Raw genomic sequence first — 20,874 nt, 5'->3', positions numbered from 1 at the left:
TCTCTTTTTCTTCTTCTCCTCCTCCTCCTCCTTCTTCTTCTTCTTCTTCTTCTTGTTCTTCTTCTTCTTCTTCTTCTTCTTCATCCTCGTCATCATCGTCGTCGTCTTCGTCTTCTTCTTCTTCTTCTTTTTCTTTTTGGCTAAACCCAGAGAATATAGATTGTAGTAGGATCTATTCATGAGAGGAGCTGACCATGGAGTGGCCCTAACCACTGGCTTGTGTGTTTGTTTTACTCCAATCAAGTTCTTCCTCTTTCCCATAGCTGCAATTAAAGAGATACTTGAACTTCTCTTTGCTGATTATATTGACCCCTTCCTTTTCCCACATTCCCCCACCTTTATTTATTTCATTTTTTATTTTTTAAAGATTTTATTTATTTATTTGGCAGAGACACAGTGAGAGTGGAACACAAGCAGGAAGAATGGGAGAGGGAGAAGCAGGCTTCCCGTGGAGCAGGGAGCCCGATGCAGGGCTCAATCCCAGGACCCTGGGATCATGACCTGAGCCAAAGGCAGACGCTTAAGGACTGAGCCGCCCGGGCGCCCCTCCCCCACCTTTTTTTTAAAGTAAGCTTTACACCCAGCATGGGGTTTGAACTCAAAACCCCAAGGTCAAGAGTCGTACATTCCCCCCACTGAGCCACCAGCCAGGCGCCCCTAGATTTTGCTTTTTTTCTGCTCTACCTCTTAAGCAACCAAGCTCAACATGGGGACTTTTGAAGAACTAGACATACTATTCGGTCACCAGGTGACCAGTTTGTTCTGAAATATAATTTATCAATTATTTTTTTCTGATGGCTTCTGAATCCCTAAGTGCTGGGAATTGAAATGATCTGAGTTAAGTGTATAAGTCCTCACGACCGTGTTGGGCAAGAATCTGTTCTGAGATCCCAGAAGCACCTTGGATATTTCCTGTTCTTTAATCTCATGCCAAACATAGCCGCTGCCCATGAGCCCTCTTCCATTGCTGGGATGCTTTTAAGTTTGTAAAATATCGTGTGTTTGTTATCCCTTTGAGCTTCAGGCCCTTCTCAAGTGGCAGAAACTGCTTCTCAGGCTCCGTGACACCAATATCCCTGCGTCTTCTGTGGAACTCGAGTGCAGGTATTTTATGGACAAACTTTGGTTGAACTGCCTGCCTTTTTCTTTCCTTCTCTCTCTCTCTTTTTTTTTTTTTTTAAGCACAGCCGACCTTCTCCTTTCGTGCTCAATCCTGAAAGAGACAGGCAGAACACCACGTGTGTCGCTGAGTGTCGTGGTCCAGGGTGGAGCGACCTGACTTGCCCTCGCGATGCTCCCTTGCGGCCCCCCCCGGGAGGGGGGGTGGTCACCCCTGGAGTCACTTCTCCCATGTACAGTTCCGCGTCCTGGGTCATCTTCATCCGACGCAGCTGCCGGCTTCGGCCCTTTGTGCTCACTGTCCCCAGCCTGTCCCCGTACCCCTCCAGGTCCCGAATTCTTTTGCTTTTGCAGAACTTCTGCTCCCCAGGTGGGTCCTTTTGAGCCTCCACATCTCTCTTTTATTTATTTATTTTTACCCACAGGCTTACGCCATGTGCGCCATTGTTTGAATTGTCATGAATTTTGGATTTAATTCCAGAGAGTCAAAGGCATGTTTTCAGCTGAATAAACCAAATGAAGTAAAAAGCTTCATCCTCCTTTTACTTTATCCTCATTACCCGTCCCAGTGGGGAGGAGGAGTAAAGAATGCATCCTGAAAGAATTTCTGATATTCATTCTTTCTCCATAAGATACAGAGCTTAATCCTTTCTTTAGACATTTTCTTTTTTCTAAATAAACAGGGCCTAATTGGAAAAAGCTGAGAGAGCGAAGCAGAAAAGAATAGAAAACATTTACTGAGCTTGGAAGTGCATATTGAATACTGCACGAAATTTGCATATGGATTACTCGGTGAAAAAATAGAAACATTCTCAGCCCATTAGTTACTGTGATGGACTCCCACTGACTAAAATCCAAGTACTTTTGCCTTGTTTTCTCCAACTGTTCTTTTCTGTAATCATTTCTCTTTAACCACAGGGCAGCTATTCTGTTACTGCACTTTGTACTAGGGAAAAGAAAAAATAAGGAACATAGCTGTGCCTAGAATATGAGCAGGCTGCCTCTGGCTTAATCCTGGAACATTGTACCATTATTTCTAAGCTTCAGGGGAGGGTTGCCCCTTTATCAGATGGGGCTTCTGAGTCACATTTTCAGCTCTATAGTTGTGTTAAGTGACAAGCCTTAGATTTCTCCTTGGTGCCTCAGTTTCTCCAAATGCAAAACAGAGGGTAATGGTTAGCAGCACTAATGGAGATGGGGTGGGAAGGGAGAATCAATGAATATTTATAAAAGTAAATTGAGTCCCTGGAATATCAGATCCCACAGAAATTCAAAGCATAATTAAGGTAGGGAGAACAGATTAGTGTTAAATGTATGTGTGAAACACATTTTACATTTCCTTCCAACAAAGACTGAATTTAATTTACTCCAAGTGAGGAGGAGAAAAAAGGGAAAAAAATGGTATTGTGAATTAGGATTCTAAATTTGGATTTTGATATGTTGATTGGTATACTACAGACATAAAGCCACATGTTGACTTTTTTAGCAAATGCGTGCGTGTGTGTGTGTGTGTGTGTGTGTGTGTGTGTGTGTGTGTGTGTGTGGAAGGTGGAGGAGGCAAATACATAATGAACACATTTAATTACCATTGACAGTATTCTTCCAGGAGCGCCACATCAAGTACTAGCAGAAGAATTGTTATCAAAAACATATTTAAAACTATTTACCTTTAATCCATAGGAAAATAATTAAATATGGATGGGCTCTTTGCTTTGTGGTGTGAGGCAAGCCTGTATTTACAAGGAGACATTCAGATATTCTCTGCAGAACACATCTACATTGTTATGTCACTGTTTGAGAAAACCACCCAAACTCTGTCACTTTATGAAGAAATCGTTGAATATTAATTGATGTGGAAGTTGGTGTAAAGGATCAAAATATCAATAACCATCAGCCCATTTCAGGCTTTCACAATGGCTTGGAAACTTGAAAAAAGATCTGTGTGACACTGTTCACAGAAATGGAAAGAAATCTTAATAAAGGGGACCCACTGTGTTTTATAAACACCTTCATGCTGCATATGCACTAATTTCTCCAAAGAGCTAAAGAAAGACAAATATTCTTGAAATATTTTATCATAAAGAGTGCCCTGTAGAAAAATCCACGTTCATTTTTTTTTTCCTGGCCAAATTCCCTTGACACAAGCGAAACTTTCACTGGGATAATGAAGACATGGCTAAATTTTCTAGCGAGATGCAGAATTCACCAGAGACTATATGTAGTACAGATCCCAAGTCCCAGAGAAAACCAAGAAATGGTGATCTTTCTTCCCTTCCAAAGAGACATCTGTGTGAATATCTAAACCAGGAACCACCCAGACAACGATCACATTGTAGGGTTTTCTTAATGCAAAATAAGTAGGATTCACGTGGAATAAAAGCTGTGTTTGGGTTGTCAATTCGGCCTCCTGGAATCTTCCCATATAGAGCGTGGCCTGAGGACCAGCAGAATGGGGATGTGGTGGGAGTTTTTTAGGAAAGTAAACTCTCAGGCCCCAATCCAGACCTGCCCCATCAGAGTTGGCATTATAACAAATTCCTCAGGAGATTTGTGGGCACGTTGAAGTCTGAGAAGCATTGTCCTAAATACCACTTGGCATATGATTGTTTCAGGTCCTACACATTGTCTCCACATAATTACCTGGTAACTTCAGATAGTTGGTTTTTGATCGTTCACTAAATGATGATAGAGAGTAGCTTTGACACTGGGATGATGGGACCTAACGTTACACATTGGTCCCGGATTTTGTCATTTTCCTTCTTTGAGGGCCTGGCGAGTTCCAGGCACTGTGCTAGGCTCTGGAAGCAGAGGGGTAGACAAGATAGATGCAGAACTCAGGAGGTAGACGTTGCACAGGTGATTGCTGAAAATCTTATTTAATGGCCTATGAGTGAATAATATGAAGGAAGTATACAGTGTGCAAAGAAAGTTCAATTTGGGGGAGCCTGGTTGGGTCCAGAAGATCAGAGAGTGCCATGGGATCCCCTGCACTAAGGGTGCTGCCCTTTGGAGGCTCTGGTTCCAGCAGCCCTCGACCCAGTGGGCCCCAGACCAGCAGAAGAGCAACGAGCGAGGCCCACCACCACTTCCCAGCAGTCAGGCGGCTAGTAAAGAAGGAAGCCAATGCTCTCAAGCTAACTTTTTTCCCCTTGAATAAACATTTTTATTGGCCATAGGATTTTATTTTTTGAGGTGCCAAAAGCTTACGTGGTTTGCTCAAATTAGAAAAATAATAAATACCACAAGTTCAGAGAGCATGCAAGCAAGAGCTCTAAGTAGGACAGGAGTTACAGATCTGCCTTGTTGGTTGTCACTCTCCAGCTTCTCTCCCTCTGCGCGGACCTGCCCTCTCGCCCTCCCGGTTGTCCTAACACGCTCAGCAGCATCCGCGTCTGTCTCTGCTGGGCCCTCGGCTGACCCCCAGTTAGTCCAGAAGGATGAGGTGCAGCCTTCACGCTGCTTCCTCTCCTTCTCTCCTTCCTTTTCTCTTTCCTGTTGAGGTTGCTTTTCCAACTCAGTCATTTCAAGTTTGAATTTGATTTGCATATCTAAACTGCTAATTATACCAATTACTTGCAGGGCTTCTGTGTTCTTAAAAGAAGTCTGAAACTGACCCCTTTCATTAAAGTCAGTGTCAGTTTGCCCTGAAATTGGGAGCTATGGAGACAAATACTTTTTTTTTTTTCTTTTCTCTTTCTCCTTCTTCTTCTTTTTAATCTTATAAATATATTTTTTAAAGGCCAGCTGCCAGCGACTGTATTTTTCAGGGCCCAAACGCTCATGTTTCTGGTCATGTTTTTCTGCAGTACGGCATACATTCTTTAACTAAATACCTACTTTTGAAAGATCAAAAGGAGTACTCCCTGCTTTCATTTCGTTCTTGGCTGTAGCTCGTGGATGTCTTTCTTCTTCTTCTTCTTCTTCTTCTTCTTCTTCTTCTTCTTCTTCTTCTTCTTCTTCTTCTTCTTCTTCTCCTTCTTAATTTACAAAAAGCTTTCTTTCCTTCAGAAGAAGGAGAAGTGGCTCTGTGGATCATAAAGAGATCATTAGCGTTTACTAATACAGTCTGTTCTTAAGTTGCTTTACCACCATGTCTTTCCAGTATTATTTACTGAGCGGCTGAAATAATTGGGCTTTGAATTTTTAGATTACTATAAAGCAAGACCTATTGTCACTTATTGCTGGGTATAATTGTACCATATGTATTTAGCGAAGCTATTTATTCATCTCCCTGGTGAATAACTTTGTCAAAATGAGTTGAGATATTTCTGTGTGTGCAGTTGGAATCTAGAAAACATTTGCATTTCATATAGCACTTAGAAATTATAGAGGGCTTCACAAATATTTTTTTTTTCTCCAGACCTGAGGGTCTGTTAAGTTCTACTCATCTTTTATTATTCCCCATTGTTGGTTAGAATAAGCACTGTTCTTAGGAGTATACAGTTTTTCTGAGTAGATTTTAAGCCCTAGAAACATAGTTGTAAAAAGAGAAAGGAAGGGAGGGAGGGAGAGGGAGACAGCATTATAATGTAAATAGTTTGCATTTTAATATAGAATAACTCATCTGTCCGTTATTCAGCAAATTTGCGATGAGAGCTTATTGTGCACACTAGTACACGTTGTGAAGAGGCCCAGCCTCACCCCTGTCCTGAAGGAGCTCACATCCCATGAGGATGTTCTCTAAGGGGGAGAGTAAACCTAAGGTTGAGGACAGAGAATGCTTTCCTGGAAAAGGGATATTTCAGCTAAGTTGTAAAAGACGAGTAGCATTTAACCGGGCAAAGAGGAAGAAAACATTTTCTAGGCAAAGGAAACAGCATGTGTAAGCGCCCTGGGGTGAGAAAAGTCATGGTACCTTTGAGGAACTGAAAGACCAGTGCGGTTAAAGGGGTGAGAGGGAAGGAGGGGGCGGTGAAGAAGACAAGGTTGGCGGGGGGACAGGAGCCAGATCAAGTGAGACCTTGTAAGCCAGGACTGGGCTTTGGTCTTGACCCGAGACCTGTGGGCAGCCTGTGGAGCATGTCCCACAAGAGAGTGATATGATCAGGGTCCCAGTTTCCCACAGATAACTCGGGTGGCCCTGTGGAGGCCACATGGCAGCTGGGGGCAGGGTTGGTTGAGGGCCCTGCTGGGAGTCTCTTGAAGTGTAGAGCAAGTAGGAGAGGGGGGCTTAGGGCAGGGAGGTCAGATGTTGACAGAGAGAAATAGGCATGTTGGAGAGAGACTTCTGAGGACTTGGAGAGTGGGCATGGGTGTGGGGAAGAGGGAGATGTCAGGGATTAATTACAGCCAGACCCCGGGCCTACACTGCTGGGTGAATAGCGAGCAGGCAGTGAAGGCTCCGTTTGGGGGGAAAGGTCATGGTTAACTGTTGGAATACGTACGTTGAGGCGTCTGCGATTCATCAGTGCAGAGATACCGAATAGGCAGTAGGCCTGGAGCTCAGAGGAGGGGTGGAGGCCAAGTGTGACTGTTGATGGCCACGTGCCTTCTCGTGCGACACAGGTTGCATTCTTCTGTCCCACAGAGGAAGACAGCAAAGTGAGCTATTTTCTCTTTCTTGAGGTATTTTGCTTCAGATGGAGTTAGAAGTGCTACAACAAATACTTGTCACCACTGACAAACTGGTAATAAATACAGGGTCCCCTTCATTTGATGAAATGAGTCAGCATTCATGCCCTAAGGTATTTGATTGTTTGCAACCTTGAGGCCCTTCTAGAATGCTCAGGTTGATTATTTCACGCCAGGTCTCATAAGAGAAGATTAGAACCAAGAACATGAGGCTTACAATACTTTTTAGTCATTACTAACGACTTTAGTCTATGCTCAGACTTTGGGTGAGAATGATTGGTATAATTTAGAATGGTTGACCCCATTCACAACAGTAAATTTAAACTACTACTATTTTTGCTTTGTAAAGAAACAAAAGAAAAAATGTGTTTGGATTCCTTCCAAGACATGTTTCTTTATCTCTTTGACCTTTTTAGAAGTAACATTCCCTTGGAGTTGCATGGAGGAAAAATTTGGTTAAATAATTGAGCCAGAAAGCTGTGTTCTAGCTGAAGCTCTGCACTTACCAGGCCTGTGACTTTGGCAAGTCCCTGAACCTTTCTAGGCCCTAATTCCCTTCACTTGTAAAATAAGGAGAATATACTAGAAAATCTGGAGCACCTGGGTGGCTCAGTCGGTTTATCTTCCGCCTCTTGATGTCGGCTCAAGTCATGATCTTGGGCTCGAGCCCCACCATTGGCCTCCGCACTCAGTGCCGAGTCTGCTTAAGATTCTCTCTCTCTCCCTCCTCCTCGAAAAGAAAAAATTTGAACACATAAAAGATGATATAAATAATGGCTAACATTTTTTTGAAAATTTACTGTGTGCTACTACTCTCATGTCAGAATTATTGGCTCTACAAGATGACCAAAGAAGTAATATAACGGAAGAAACGTGTCTTAGAAACAACATGTTTTTGGTCACAATGTAGGGGGCAGGAAAGGGTGCTGGAAGGAAGATGTGGGTGTGAATACTATCAGGGCAGAGACATTTCTTTCAGCCACATGGACTCAAAAGCATTTGATAAAGAGGGATTCAGTTCACAGTGTTACCAAATTATTTATAATTCGTTAGTGACCGTCATTTGTCACTTATTTTGAGTAAATCTGCTTACGTTTGGAAAAGAAAAAAAAGAAAGAAACATGTTTTACTCATTTTTTTATTTCTTTGGAGAATAGGAAACAATAGAAGTTTAAATTCAGTGAAAAGGCAAACTATTCTGAATAATAGACCAATATTCTCATCAAATTAAAACATCTGAGATGAGCCACATATAACCCAATCTTGATGGTTTTAAGTAGAATTTTATGTAGACCTATCATTCTTGTGATCAGGGGAGTCATGTTCCAAAGAGAGGGGGTAGAAGCTGCATGAGGTGGAATAGTCAAGGGAATTGAGATGATAATTCTTAGCCTAAGTATTTTCTTAAGAACTGTAAGGATCTTAAAACTCAGTGTACGCATACAGTGATTGAATATCCCATGGGTCACGAAAACTAAACAGTCATAATTGGAAAGGTTCATGGATTTAGCTTTTTGCCCATGAGTGAACCATGGGATCATAGAAGAAGAGGCAAGGGGGGAGAGTGGCTTTCTCAACAACCAAGAAGGAAGAGAGCTCTGAGGTGGGATAGGTAGTTGGCAGTCAGAACAGGGAAGGGGAAGAGCAAGCGGAAGGAACGGAAGGTCTTCTGAGCACCTGCTGTGGGCCAGTCCGTCACGTGTGCTCCAGGAAGGCCGTGTGGGAAAGCTGTGAAGGGCAGAAAACCGGAGGTGTGGCATTTTAGAAGCAAGTGAGTGAGTGGCTTTGATGAGGCAGTGTGGGCTGTCACAAAAGATTGTCAGTCCTTCGACTGTGGAGCGGCCACGCGCGTCCTGTGGAGCTCACTCACGCCTTTGTAAGGGCTGCAGGGCTAATGCAAGGTTTGAGTTCCATTATTTTCATATCTGCTTCTTTTTTTAAGCAGCCAGACACAGATGACTTTTAGCAAGTACAGAATTTATATTTAAGCAGCGCATAATGAAAATCGACGGCTTTTTGTTGAGAAAAGCACAGTGTCAGGAAAATATCCCTATCACTCTCTTTCCCCCTGTCACAGTGGTGGAAATTTTACATTTGAAAGTGAAAAGGCTTAAGATATAATTTTTTAATCCCATCTTTCCTGCCCACTTGCATCTCTTCCAAAGCTTGTCAGGGCCAGATCTAGAATAGTAAGAGCCATTAAAAATTTGGCATCTTGCACTCTGTTTTTTGGAATAAACTCAGTGTGGGCCAATTTATGGTAAATTATTCTCTTCGTGTGTGAATTTCCTTTTCTCTCTTGGCAAATTCATGCTTGCCTCTACACCCCTGCACACAGATCTTAAACACACACATTTATTACAGAATCTGTGTGGGCTCTGTGTGTAAGTGTTAAAGTGTGTGCCCATGGCTGTACCCACAAGTGCATATGCACATATTTGCACCTATGTGCTTATATGATAGCAAATTGACTTAAACAGTTTGTCTTGGAAGTTTGTGTTGCTGTATGTATGTTAGCATACATTCTGTTGCAACCCGCAAACAGTTTCTCAGTCAAAAGATGACAGAATTCAGCAATCATTTTGGGAAACACCATAGTAAATAAATATATTGCTTAGTTCTGTTAAACCAGGCATGCCAATTCTTAATAAAACCGAAGGCAGGCAATGGCAATTCTCATCTCTGCAGTCGAAGACAATTACTGGGTAGCCAGTCCACTGCCAAAGGGAAAGGCAGAGCCAAGGCCTCGCTACGGCCCCCATACTCTGAGCACAGAAAGTTCTGGAGCTAGGTATGGCTGTAGCATGGGATCACATGGGATACTCGTGTCTGCCTCCCCTCTAGAGAGTCTGGCTATAGGATGGAGGGCAGAGGCATGGCATCCTAAGAATTGTTCGATCTGCTCTCTTGGGGATATTTGACTCGGGGCAACTCAGGACAAGGCCCCAAAGAGCTTTTTCTTTGCATGAGAAGCTCTGATGAGAGGCTCTTTCCTGGCATATTGGAGAGCGTATTAGCTCAGCTTTTAAAGGGCAATTTAAAACAGTTTCTTTTCCTTTATGTATGAAGAAGGCACACATTTATGTGCCTTGAATTATTGCTAATAACATGTTCCCAGTGGGTCTGTGTATGTTTAGCTCAAGTTTGGAAGAGGGTGTGGTAGGAAAACCGCTCAATCCCTTTGCCAGTGTTGCTACATATTTCTCAGAAGATCAATAAGGAGGTCAGTGCCTCACATCCACAAAAAAAACACAACCATATGTTGGCATTACTATTGTTTCCCCACATGGTTAGATATTAAAATAATTAAATATATATCTTACAGTAGTTCCATAGAACATTCAAATCTGGCAAAACCCGTAAATACATTTTTATAGCTTGTGCGATGTTGACCATTTGATGTCATCGTGAGCGCTAACTGGCCCAACCTAATTAAAAGGCCTTAATGAGCTTGCTACACAAGGAAGTCTAGGAAATCAATATGCTTTTTTACAAAGAGTTCATTCTCTCCGTTTCACTTAGCATTTATTTAGCAAATAATCTGCAGTCACTTGAGTATATGCCAAGCACTGTACCCAGTGCCGGTAATAAAAAGATTAATAAGACTCAGTCCCTTGTCCTCATAAAGCTCACAGCCTAGTGGGGGAAACAAACAATCCAATTAGTGTACCTCCATGTGTTAGCAAGGCTGTGGGCAAGGCGTGGTGGGCGTGTGGGGAGTGACCTATTGTGCCTTGGTGAAAGCATAAAGGAAGGCGTCACAGAGGAGGTGACACCAAGCGAAGGGGTCAGTCCTATGTCACCGGGCACAGGGAATAGCACATGCAGAAGCAGAGGCAAAAAGGAGTTTGCTGCTTAATTAGGGGACTGCAGCTGGACTGGCCTGCGGCCCGGGTGGGAGGTGGGAGGGCGGACCTGGCCATGGATGCACTAAGCCTTCCTTCCGCCTGCAGTCTTCTCTCTGTTTCTGTTTCTCCCTTCTCCTTCCTTTCGCTTACTTCGTTGTCTTTTACTTTATCTATCTCTATCTGTCTCGAAAGACCTGAAACTGGAGAGACCTTTTAGAAAAACTAGAGTTTTAGGGAATGTCTCTGACCTTTAAAAAAAAAAAAAAAGTGAAAAATAATGCCTAAAATCCAAAGGCCGATTCCTCCCACTGCTGTCAGCTTCCTCACTTGAGTATATAGAAAATAATTCAGGGGTGCTGGAGCAGGCTGGGTCAGATTCCAAATTTATTCTGCTATATGTCTATCTCCTGGAATGTTCTGTGAACGCAGAGAAGGTAGGATGGGGCCTGATGTTACTTTTGTATCATCCGCAGGGCCTAATCAAATGCTGAATGTGCAAGAAACTATAGAGTTTGTGGTCCATTTATGGAGCCAGGGACTTGGTCACTTGGTGTATAGACTGGGATTGAAAGAAATAGAACAGGTGTCTTCTTTAATACACAGTAGCAAAACATCTGAAAGTTGTTTTTATGTGTACACTCTATATGTAGTTCGTAGAAGTATGGTACTTACATAGGTACATTTATATGGAATTGTATACGACATGTGGTGATCAGAAACACAGATACGAAGAAAATTAAGTGATTTGATTTCTTTTAGATATATTTATGCAATTTATGACCAACTACAGGCGTTAAATACATTCGTTCTACGGATGTGTAATCAGACTGCATTTACTGAGATCTAACGGTGAACCTCTGGAATATTCGTGCTCTAGTGGATATGTATTTGCAGATTGCATGAAATCGATGCTAATAATAACAGCAGAATCAGGCAACTTACTTATTGTTATGTTTAAACAACCCCAGACAACCTTTTTCATTATTTGCCCACTCACAGAATAATTATTTGCTTGAGATTATAGTTTTCTGGCATTGTATTGACACAACATGAATAATACATGATACCTTGTATTTGTTGACTAGACGGAGAGGGCCATGTACTCTGACTTAAATACCGGTGTTTCACTGTGGGGTATTCACTTTCCAGTTGTAAATACAGTGCCCAAGATGAGGTTCCATTCGTCCTCAGCAAGTGTCAATTGTTATAAACCAGACACTTGATAATTTCCATAAAAATTTAATATGGTTCAAATGTTGGCACAGAAATAACATATTTCTCTCTACATTGTCATGTGGCTTCTCAAAAACACTGTTTTCCATTTTGTTTTTTAAGTGGTACCCTCATTTACTTTGCCAGCTCGTGTAGCGTTAAGGACCTTTTTGCAGATCAACCTGTAACCCACAATGTTAAGAGGCAGTGAATGGCCTTAAGCCGGTAAGAAATACATACATACTGGCCATTTAGGTAAACTTTGTTTTATACAGATTTCTTAATCAAAAGCAAAAAGCACAATAAGCCAAGAAGTTGCATTTATGAGCTATTTAATCAATTCATTGTGTGCCACTAGAATAACAGGGAAAAACATAGTAACTGGGATCTCTTTATTATGGGTTAGGAAAACATCATGGAAAGGGTTTTATATTAATTCTAAAAAAATGTTTAATGGTTCCAGAAGATCTGGATAAATGAGTACGACAGCCCACTTCAGAACACCAGATGAGCAGCGTGCACGGACGGGCTGATTCATGAGCCCCAAGTGTCATAGCCTTTTCTCCCCTCAAGCTATGCCAGCCCAACCAACGGGCTGGGAAACGCTGAGGGCTGGTGTAGGAAGTGCAAGTGCAAATCTATTTAGATATCTGCAGTCTTTGGAAAATCAGTCCGGGGGCGGGGGGGCGGGGCACTGATTTCTCTGAAGTTAAGAGAATTCTCAAATTAAGCAGGGGTAACTGTACCAAGATTTGAAATAATTTCCCAATGAGGCCACTATTCCTCTGGGTAGAACCTTTGAAATATTATAATCAGATATTACCTTTTAGCAACCAAAGGGAGACACAGGAATCCCTTTTCTGTCAGTCCGTTGTTCAGATAAGAAGGTGGTTAGATGGAAAACATGAGGACATCACAGAGTGAGCTCACATGGGGACCTCCTCAGCGCCCTCTGCATTCCGTCGTATTCAGTGTCACAAATTCCTGAACCAGATACTTTTGAAAAGCCTCAAAACATTTGAATTATTTTCTTCTTCTCCCTTTATGTAACACTTTCTACCAATCGATGTGGTAAATACTAAGAACTTGCGCAAACAGCCAGTACTAATAAGAATGCACTGGGAACGGAAACCTCAGGGTGGCACGAGGTGAGCCAGCTGCCCAAACGTGCATGGAGACTGAAGGAGAAGCAAAATCAGGTGGCCCCACGGGCTTCCGCAGGCTTTCTCTTTTGCATCTTTGTCCTTTTTTTTTTTTTTTTTAACTTTTCCTCTGCTTTTTTTTTTCTTCCAGACAACACTCTCTGTTATCTTCCCAGCCTACATTTTAAAATAAGATTTTACTCTTCCACACTTTGAAGGATGAAGCTGCCACAGTTTGGTTCGTCAAATGCAATTGCTTTCTTTATTCTTTTATTCTTGCTCTAGTTCTTTTGTTTATTTTCTCTTCTTTTTTTTAAAAAAAAAAAATCCCATTGAACTGTGTATTATTATCAACCTGAGGGTAGTTTAATGATCCCTAGAACTTTATTTCTCCAAGGATAATCTTTGAACACTCAACATTTTTAGAAGTGTCGCCTAGGAGACCGGTAAGAACGCACCACCACGGGCCTTGCTCCACACCTACCGAATCAGAATCTGCATTTTAACAAGAATGCCTGGGTGACTTGGGGGACTCATGACACCTCGAGCCAGGGAGCACTGTCCCAGAAGGAGACTTTGGAAACCTCGGCTGAATCCGTGAGGCAGATTTCTCACCTCCTCTCAGATGTGTGATGTGGCCCCTGCCCTCAGCTCCCGGCGCTCTCCCTCATTTACGCCTTTGGCAGGTATGCCCGTGATTCAAGTGGACTTGAACTCTTGGTCTTATTGTAGAAGTCATCTCGCCTGTATCCACGGCATTGGAAATATCTGCCAACCTTTCCACCCATGCCTTTCACCTCCTGTCGTCTTTGAGCCGTAAGGAGAAGATGTAGACCAGCTATAATCCATCAGTCCGTTCCCTGAGCTGCCAGCTGACCACACCACGGCCACACTAATGGGATTAATTGGTCTTGACCGATGAAATTGTAAAAGTGTATACCTCCAAGGGTCATAAACACTGAGCCTTAATTGAAATCAAATGTATATTTTTTAAAAAGCATGTCCAGCGTCCTAGACTCCTTTCTGTTTGGGTTTTGTTGACGTTAGTGATGGTACAGAAACCTGATCAGGAAAGGTTTGCTGTTATTACTGCTTTGAACACCAAGTATGCTTCTCAGTATGTTAAGTAGCTGATTAGGGGAGGGAGTAATATTCTACTTGATTATTGGTTACACATATGGAATAAATCCTATTTTAATGGTGTCTAATGAGCCTTTCATTTTCAGAACCTTACACAAAAGCCTCTAATAGAAGGGAAAGTAATATTTCAAAGGTCATCTTAATGCCACTTAATGTCAACAATCTGTAATCAAGCCAATATATATGGACGGTGGTTACAGTCCAGTTGTGATCCTTTAAATATGAAATAATCTCCTAAATTAGCAAAATGGTGTAAGCTAAGGTTCTCTGGGTTTGAGGCAATTTATACTTTTTAAAGTTTGTTACTTGCAAACAGCCTCGGAGTTAGAGATCATTCTCAGAGTGAGGCTTCACAAAATGCAGTATTTCCAAACCCCCCGAGATTTAAAGTTCTGTCACTTCCAGTTTCATGCATTGTTCTTGTGTGTTCTGTAAAGTCGCCGAAATGTGCAAATGGAAAGTTATGGCTCTCCTTCTGTGCTTTTTCTCAGCAGGGGAATGTACTGGGCACTAGAAGTGTGGAGTGTGTTGCTGGTCAGGAGGCCACTGAGGGAGCTTATAGGCGGTACCTCTTTCAGAACCATCTATCTGCCGGGCAGCCGATTACAAAGTCAGGAGTTTTATGGACTCTCTAGTGAGAGATTGGCACTCTGAAACGTTGTGCTATTTGCGGCGTGAATAGAGATGACGCACCCTTACCCCGCCCTCATCGGGAGATGTTCCTTTTCGGGCCAGCGCGGCTACTAGTTCACGTAGCTCTTGCCACAGTTAGAAGTGGGTGAATCCCGCCAGGCACTTTACTTCTGCTAGGAGATTTTTCCAAAGTAAATCAACAGTGGTTGCAGTATGAATGGCATTCATGGATATAACATCAGAATCTCCTGGAGGGCTTGTCGACACCCAGTTTGCTGGGTCCTCACCCCCAAGGTTCTATTCTGTACTTCTGGGTGGGGCCGGGGGGCTGTATGTCCGACAGAGGCCCAGGGCACTGGGACACTGCTCGTTCCCGCAGCACCTCTTTGAGGAGCCCTGCTCCAGCTGCATCAGTATGGACGCTGCCCAGCCATACACCTGACCTTGCGTCCATCTTCCCATGAGTGAAGCTTGAGTTTCATTCATCTTGTTCCTCCCAGTGCCTAACACACATAACAGCCATACGCAGAGGGCTTACCCAATACTTGTTGGGGACAAAAAAAGAAAAAAGAATGTTGTTTACATGAAATTACTAGTCTATAATCAGATACCTGCGCCCCCCCCCCCGACTCCCTCCCTCATTAACATCCTGTATTTGTCTTCTTTGGCATTCTGTGTTTCCTCCTTCTGCTGCCCCCTTGGATCCTGAGAGTTTGTTTTTCTCTTGTCTCTTTCGATATGACCAGTGTTTGAACCACAGGCAACCTCGGGCCTGGTGGTCTAGTTCTACTAGCCCTCGGTGCCTGGGTCTACAGCAGGTCGGGGAAGGAGTGGACCTGAGAGGAGCCTGTTGGTCGAGTTTTGTATAAGGCCGGGTTGGTGACAGTGGCACAAAGCAGTTGGGTGACACTTTGGACTTTAGATCTCAGGATGGACCTTGCACGATAGGAACCTTGATGAGAAAGCCTTTGGCTAAACCCAAGGAAATGCTCTTTCTGTGGTTCTTGCTTTCCTGGGTTTAGATGTTTATTTGCAAGGCGAAACTCAATCGTTAAAGGTTTGGAAAAGATGATAAAAAAAAAAAAAAAAACAGTAATACGAAAAAAGGCATCCATTTACCCAGACACCCAAAGCATCCAGTTTGGGAGTATGTTGTAACAGTCTTTTATATTTCTATCTCAATGTTAGTTTATTTTTAATGCATTTGCATTTAGCTGAATTTATAAATCTAGGGGTAAAATTGCCCTAAGGGAAAGGAAATTCTTGTGTTGAATTACAGGGTTATTCCCATAATGAATGATAATGATTCATTACACAATTGTTTGCTTTCAAGTTTCATCCAGACCCCATTAGAAAAATGAATAGCCCCTCCTTCCTCTTCTTGAAGAATTGTTGGTGTGGCGAGTTCAGTCAGGTGTGGTGCTCTCCAGACTGCCCTGAGGTGTTGGGTGCAAGGCCCCCCATGGAGCCCTGTGTCAATTCCTCAGTGTCTGACTTGCCCGGTTTGGGGTTCATGGTTTCAAGTGAATTTCTCCAACAAGAGTGAGTGGGTGGTATATATGATGAGCCCCTGAGTCCGAGAAATTGCCTTTCTCTTGCCTTTATTTGTACAACCTGGTGGGGTCAAACCCCTTCACTCTTGATCTCTTCCCCTGACAATCCTGTAGGGCCAATGCAAGCACTGCAGATCCTGGAACCTTCCAGACTCTCCTGCTGCAGAGGAGACCTGTGACATCAGCTGGATTTTTGTGATTTTTACAGATAATCTTTTGATTGTCATTTTCAGTCTGGGTGCTCATGTTTTCCTCCCATCTTTGCTCTTTCAAAACGGTCAGGATGTTCTGAGATGTAGTTCACTTTTCACTCATTTCCATGGGATGCAGCAGGCCTTTTGGTCTTTGATCACTCTTTCTGCTAATAGTAATAATAGTAATTAATTGACTCTAACTGGACATTTTACTGGACATTTCCATGGGCACTGAACAGGAAAGAACATGGAAATGCCAGACTAACATCCAATTAATGTCTGATCAAGTGGATGGTTTGAATTAGTTTGAGGACGTGTGTGGGATCCCTCTAGTCCCTCTGTAGTAGATCTGGGGGTCTTGTTTGTCTGGTGCTCACAGAACCTCATTCATCTATTCTAAAGTGGCTGCCCACCCCCATGTTGGTGCCTAGACAATGCAGGCTTCCCTCTGACCAGGATCTGGGAAGACTTGTACGAGGGAGTGGAGGCTGGGACCTCCCCAGGTCTGGGTCTGCACCCTGGAGCTGGCCCCGGCCCAACATCCATCCTACAAAAGAGCCTTGCTGGGAACCAGACTACAGGCTTGAGGGGTCCAAAACCACAAGCTCATTTCAGACCTAAGTGTGATCTACCAGGAGACTCTAAGTCAAATCAACTGAGCTCCAGCAGTTTGCTCCAAGTGGCCCTTCAGAGAGTACCTTAAAACCAGAGGTTTGGTCGGCAGAGCCCTCTTAGCCATGAATTGGGGATTGACCGTGAGCCCCTTTCTTCTCAAATTTGGGACCCCCTTGGAAACCTGCAGAAATAAGCCACTTAACCCCTCTCTCCCTCGAGCAGTGTATCATTATATGCCTTTCACTCTGTTGAAAAAGTAGTGGCTTTGTCAGCAATCATCTTCTGTTCAGGCTAAATTTATTTTTTTGTGAAATAGAAATCAGGAAAACACCAAAATTATTTTAAGCAAAATATCAAAATTGAAATAAACCAACATATGTCTGCAAAACATGTATAACTCTCAAACAAAAATAAGTGCAACTTTCATAAATTTCTTAAAATACTCTAGCATGCGAAATCTGGACGACTTAAATAGACGGAGTTATGACATGGTTGGTTATTCCTTCTCCTTGGTCCATCCGTTCCCAAACCTGGCCAGTTCTCATCCCTTCATGAATGATATACTCTGTCCTCCATCATCTATTATAATAAGCAGAGAACCGAGGGATTTTATAAAATGTCTTGTAGTAAGGTTGAATAATACTACCAATTTCGAATGGAAACCATCTTGAATTTACCTTCTTTACTTCTGTTCTGCCCCCTGCCCCCCACATTCTTCTCTAAGAAGTGAGGTGTTTTGTTTTGTTTTTTTTAATTGTTTTAAACACTGTTTCCATATTCCTAAATTTCCTTTGCAGTGGGAACTCATATGGGATGAAAGTTGTCAAAGTGACATCGGTATTCTGGGGCTTACTATCAAAAAGAGTCACAGGGTAAATGCCCAACTTACATTTATGCCTCATTTACAGGCTTTCTGTAACACATTTTCTTTATTAGATTGTCACTTTCAGGATTGGAATCACTGTGAGCCTCTAATATAGTCGCTGATATTTTACCCACAGAAGACATGTAGTAAATAGTCCCATCGATAAATATTATTGACAAACCAATAAAGCCTTTCTTGAAACCTTCAGCCTCTCATTCTCAATTCCTCTCCTCATGAACGAGGTAACATTTCTTAGAAAGACAAAAATAGGTAAAACTATCACTTCATTTGGAAAACGTTCTCAGCACTACATGAATTATGTTCCAGTTCCTTTTTTAAAAGCACGTTACAAACTTTTATCTCATTAGGTTTGGCATCACTGTGTACGCCAACAGAGTCGCTCTTTGGGGAGTTGAGGAACTCCTTGAGATAGTTCAGAAAGTTTATGGTTGTGACGGCCTCATGGACACATGCCTTTTGCATCCTGGACTCTTGGATCTTCAGAAGCTCACTTTTATTCTCGTACATCACTTTGATTTTTTTTTTCTTAGTTTATTAGTTGTAAAAAGTTTCTTCCTTCCTGGTTCCTTCCGTTTAGTCCAATTTGGAAATGGAAAAGTGTGTTAATTTTTAATAACTCTTTAAGACACGCATTACTGTATTTTTATTAACTGAGCCAGATGGTTCACAGCAAATTTTCTCTTACATAAGTAATCACAGAAATCAGTTTGGGACCCAGATCTGGTATGGAAAGTGGCATGTATATTAGTGGAAAAATGCAGTTCACATCATTATGTGGGTATTTTTAGAAGTCATATTTGTTACTGTTTGGATTTCATCTTATTTTTTTTGTTTTGTCTTTTTTGTTTTAGGCTAAATACACACTAAGGACATTTTTTCCCCCGTCCCCCAGACCCAAACATTCAAGCTCCTTCTCAACAACCAAAACTCGTTTTCTATTTTTGCAGTTTGAAGGTTGCAAGAAGGCCTTTTCCAGGCTTGAGAATCTCAAGATTCACTTGCGGAGCCACACGGGTGAAAAGCCGTACCTGTGCCAGCATCCGGGCTGTCAGAAGGCATTCAGTAACTCCAGCGACCGCGCCAAGCACCAGAGGACACATCTGGACACTGTAAGAAGGGCAGGAGCTTTCCAACTTCCAGCCCCAAGCCCTGGGGTGGGGGAGTGCCCGTTTGATAGTGGGCTGGTGAAGGGGTTTGCTTTATGGTCTGCAGGTTATAGGGACAATGCCAAGGGCAGCAGTGGAAGCTTGGTGAAGGTCCAGAAGGGGCCCTGTTTGGCTCTTTCCTCATTTTTCTGTCGTGACAAGTTATCTGAAATATTGCAACTGCCCGAGACAGAGGGGTTCCTTGATTGCCTCTGTACAAAGCAGAGGGGGTCACGGGCTGTCACATAGTAGATTGGAGGACAGAGAATGAACTACCAGGGACTGGGCATTAAAAAATAAGTATTTAAATAGCAAGGTATGCGAAAATAGATAATATATATACTATTGCTAGAAATAGGAAGTGGTTTTTCTTCCCGGCCCCCCACCTTACCCTGGTTCTTTTTTTTTTTTTTTTTTTTTGACATAAGAACTTTGGGACTGGCATGGTTACCGAGTGTGAATCTAGCCTTTTGCTTTAGAAACCACCTGGCATTTTCATCTGAAAGGAACCAGCAGATCTTTCCCTGGGGTTCAGTTTCATTATGCCTTCCCCCCCCACCGCCGTGTGTTAATAGCCACACATCCACTGGCATAACCCCTATAAGAACAGGGGGTTTTCATCATTACACCTTAACTCTCTTAGTGTGGTCACATTTTGCTCCTTTCCTAAGACTTTTCTGTTTTCTGTTATGTTGATTGTCCTCCTTTGCATTTCTTGAGTTTTGATGCCATTTTCCTTCCACGAGGCCAGGTAGACAGTGTGCTATTATTCTCCACTTAACAAAGCCATCAGGATAAATGTATTATACACATCACAGATCTCTTATCCCCCATTCTTGCAAATAATATATTCATGACAGTACTTTTTCAGTGTTAACATTCCGATGTCTATTATTAAACTACACCAGAATTTGAATTTTGAAAAGATACTGTTATTTCTACACACCTTCTCATACATATTTAAGATTCTTCTGATGTTATAGTTGACATATTTATTAAATTTTATATTAGTCTCTATTAGTCATATTGATAGAAGTCATTTTAGCTATATGTCACATAACCTTTCTAAACAGATTTATCTCCTAATATACATAAACATGATGGTTTGCCTAGTAAATAGCTAAAATATAATTAGAGCAATATGGGCAGAGGATAGCCCCTTTCTGCTCTAGCTGAACTGAATTCAGTGATTTTAGGACCAACAGAATAGAATATGAAATGAATAAATTTGTTGAATAGCAGGATTTTTTAAAAGGTAGAAATAGGAAAAAAGAATAAATTATGTTAAAATGCCCTATTTTGTATGTCTAAAATGGTCTTGGTAGAATCTAATAAATTTTCCAGTTTGTCATTAAACTTTATCATGGAAGAATGAACATTCACGAGACAAGATTGTCTTGAGAAATTGCCTCTACTCTAGCTAGTTATCTGTAGTTTGAAAGAACTATTGTGAGCCTAAGTGTTATGGCTCTACAATACCCTTCTTTACTTGGAGCTAATTTTAGCTAATCAGACTACGAGCATTTTCTAAAATCATTTTGGAATTTTTTTTTAAAAAAATCACTTTTTAAAACTTTTGAGGAAGGCTACCACAGATAATAATTTCATGATTCAGTTCAATGCAGTAGCTTTTCAGACCCAGCTACTTTTATTTTTTTTTAAGCACCACTCTATTAAATCCTTTAAAACCATCGTTCTTCCTTTAAGATGCAAACCTGCCCTCCTGTTTAAATTTTTATTGCATTAAATGAATTGGTAAGCTCTTTTAAAATCATGTAAAAATTAAACATTTGTTTTAAAAAGCAAACTGTAGCTG

General features: G+C 42.0%; 1 protein-coding gene across 3 annotated transcripts in view; it reads left to right on the top strand.

Moving 5' to 3' along the window:
* Positions 1 to 20,874, top strand: part of GLIS3 (GLIS family zinc finger 3) — a 468,639-nt gene that overhangs the window by 343,279 nt on the left and 104,486 nt on the right. For all 3 annotated transcript variants that reach the window (XM_025891681.2, XM_073878148.1, XM_073878147.1), the window contains exon 5: positions 18,861 to 19,022. In XM_025891681.2, coding sequence (XP_025747466.2) covers positions 18,861 to 19,022 — 162 coding nt within the window. The remainder of the gene's footprint in view (positions 1 to 18,860; positions 19,023 to 20,874) is intronic.

This window comes from Callorhinus ursinus, unplaced genomic scaffold (assembly GCF_003265705.2).
Source record: "Callorhinus ursinus isolate GAN/ISIS: 27379988/994484 unplaced genomic scaffold, GSC_fseal_2.0 scaffold28, whole genome shotgun sequence".
Lineage (NCBI taxonomy): Eukaryota > Metazoa > Chordata > Mammalia > Carnivora > Otariidae > Callorhinus > Callorhinus ursinus.
This window is presented reverse-complemented; position numbering and strand designations above follow the sequence as displayed.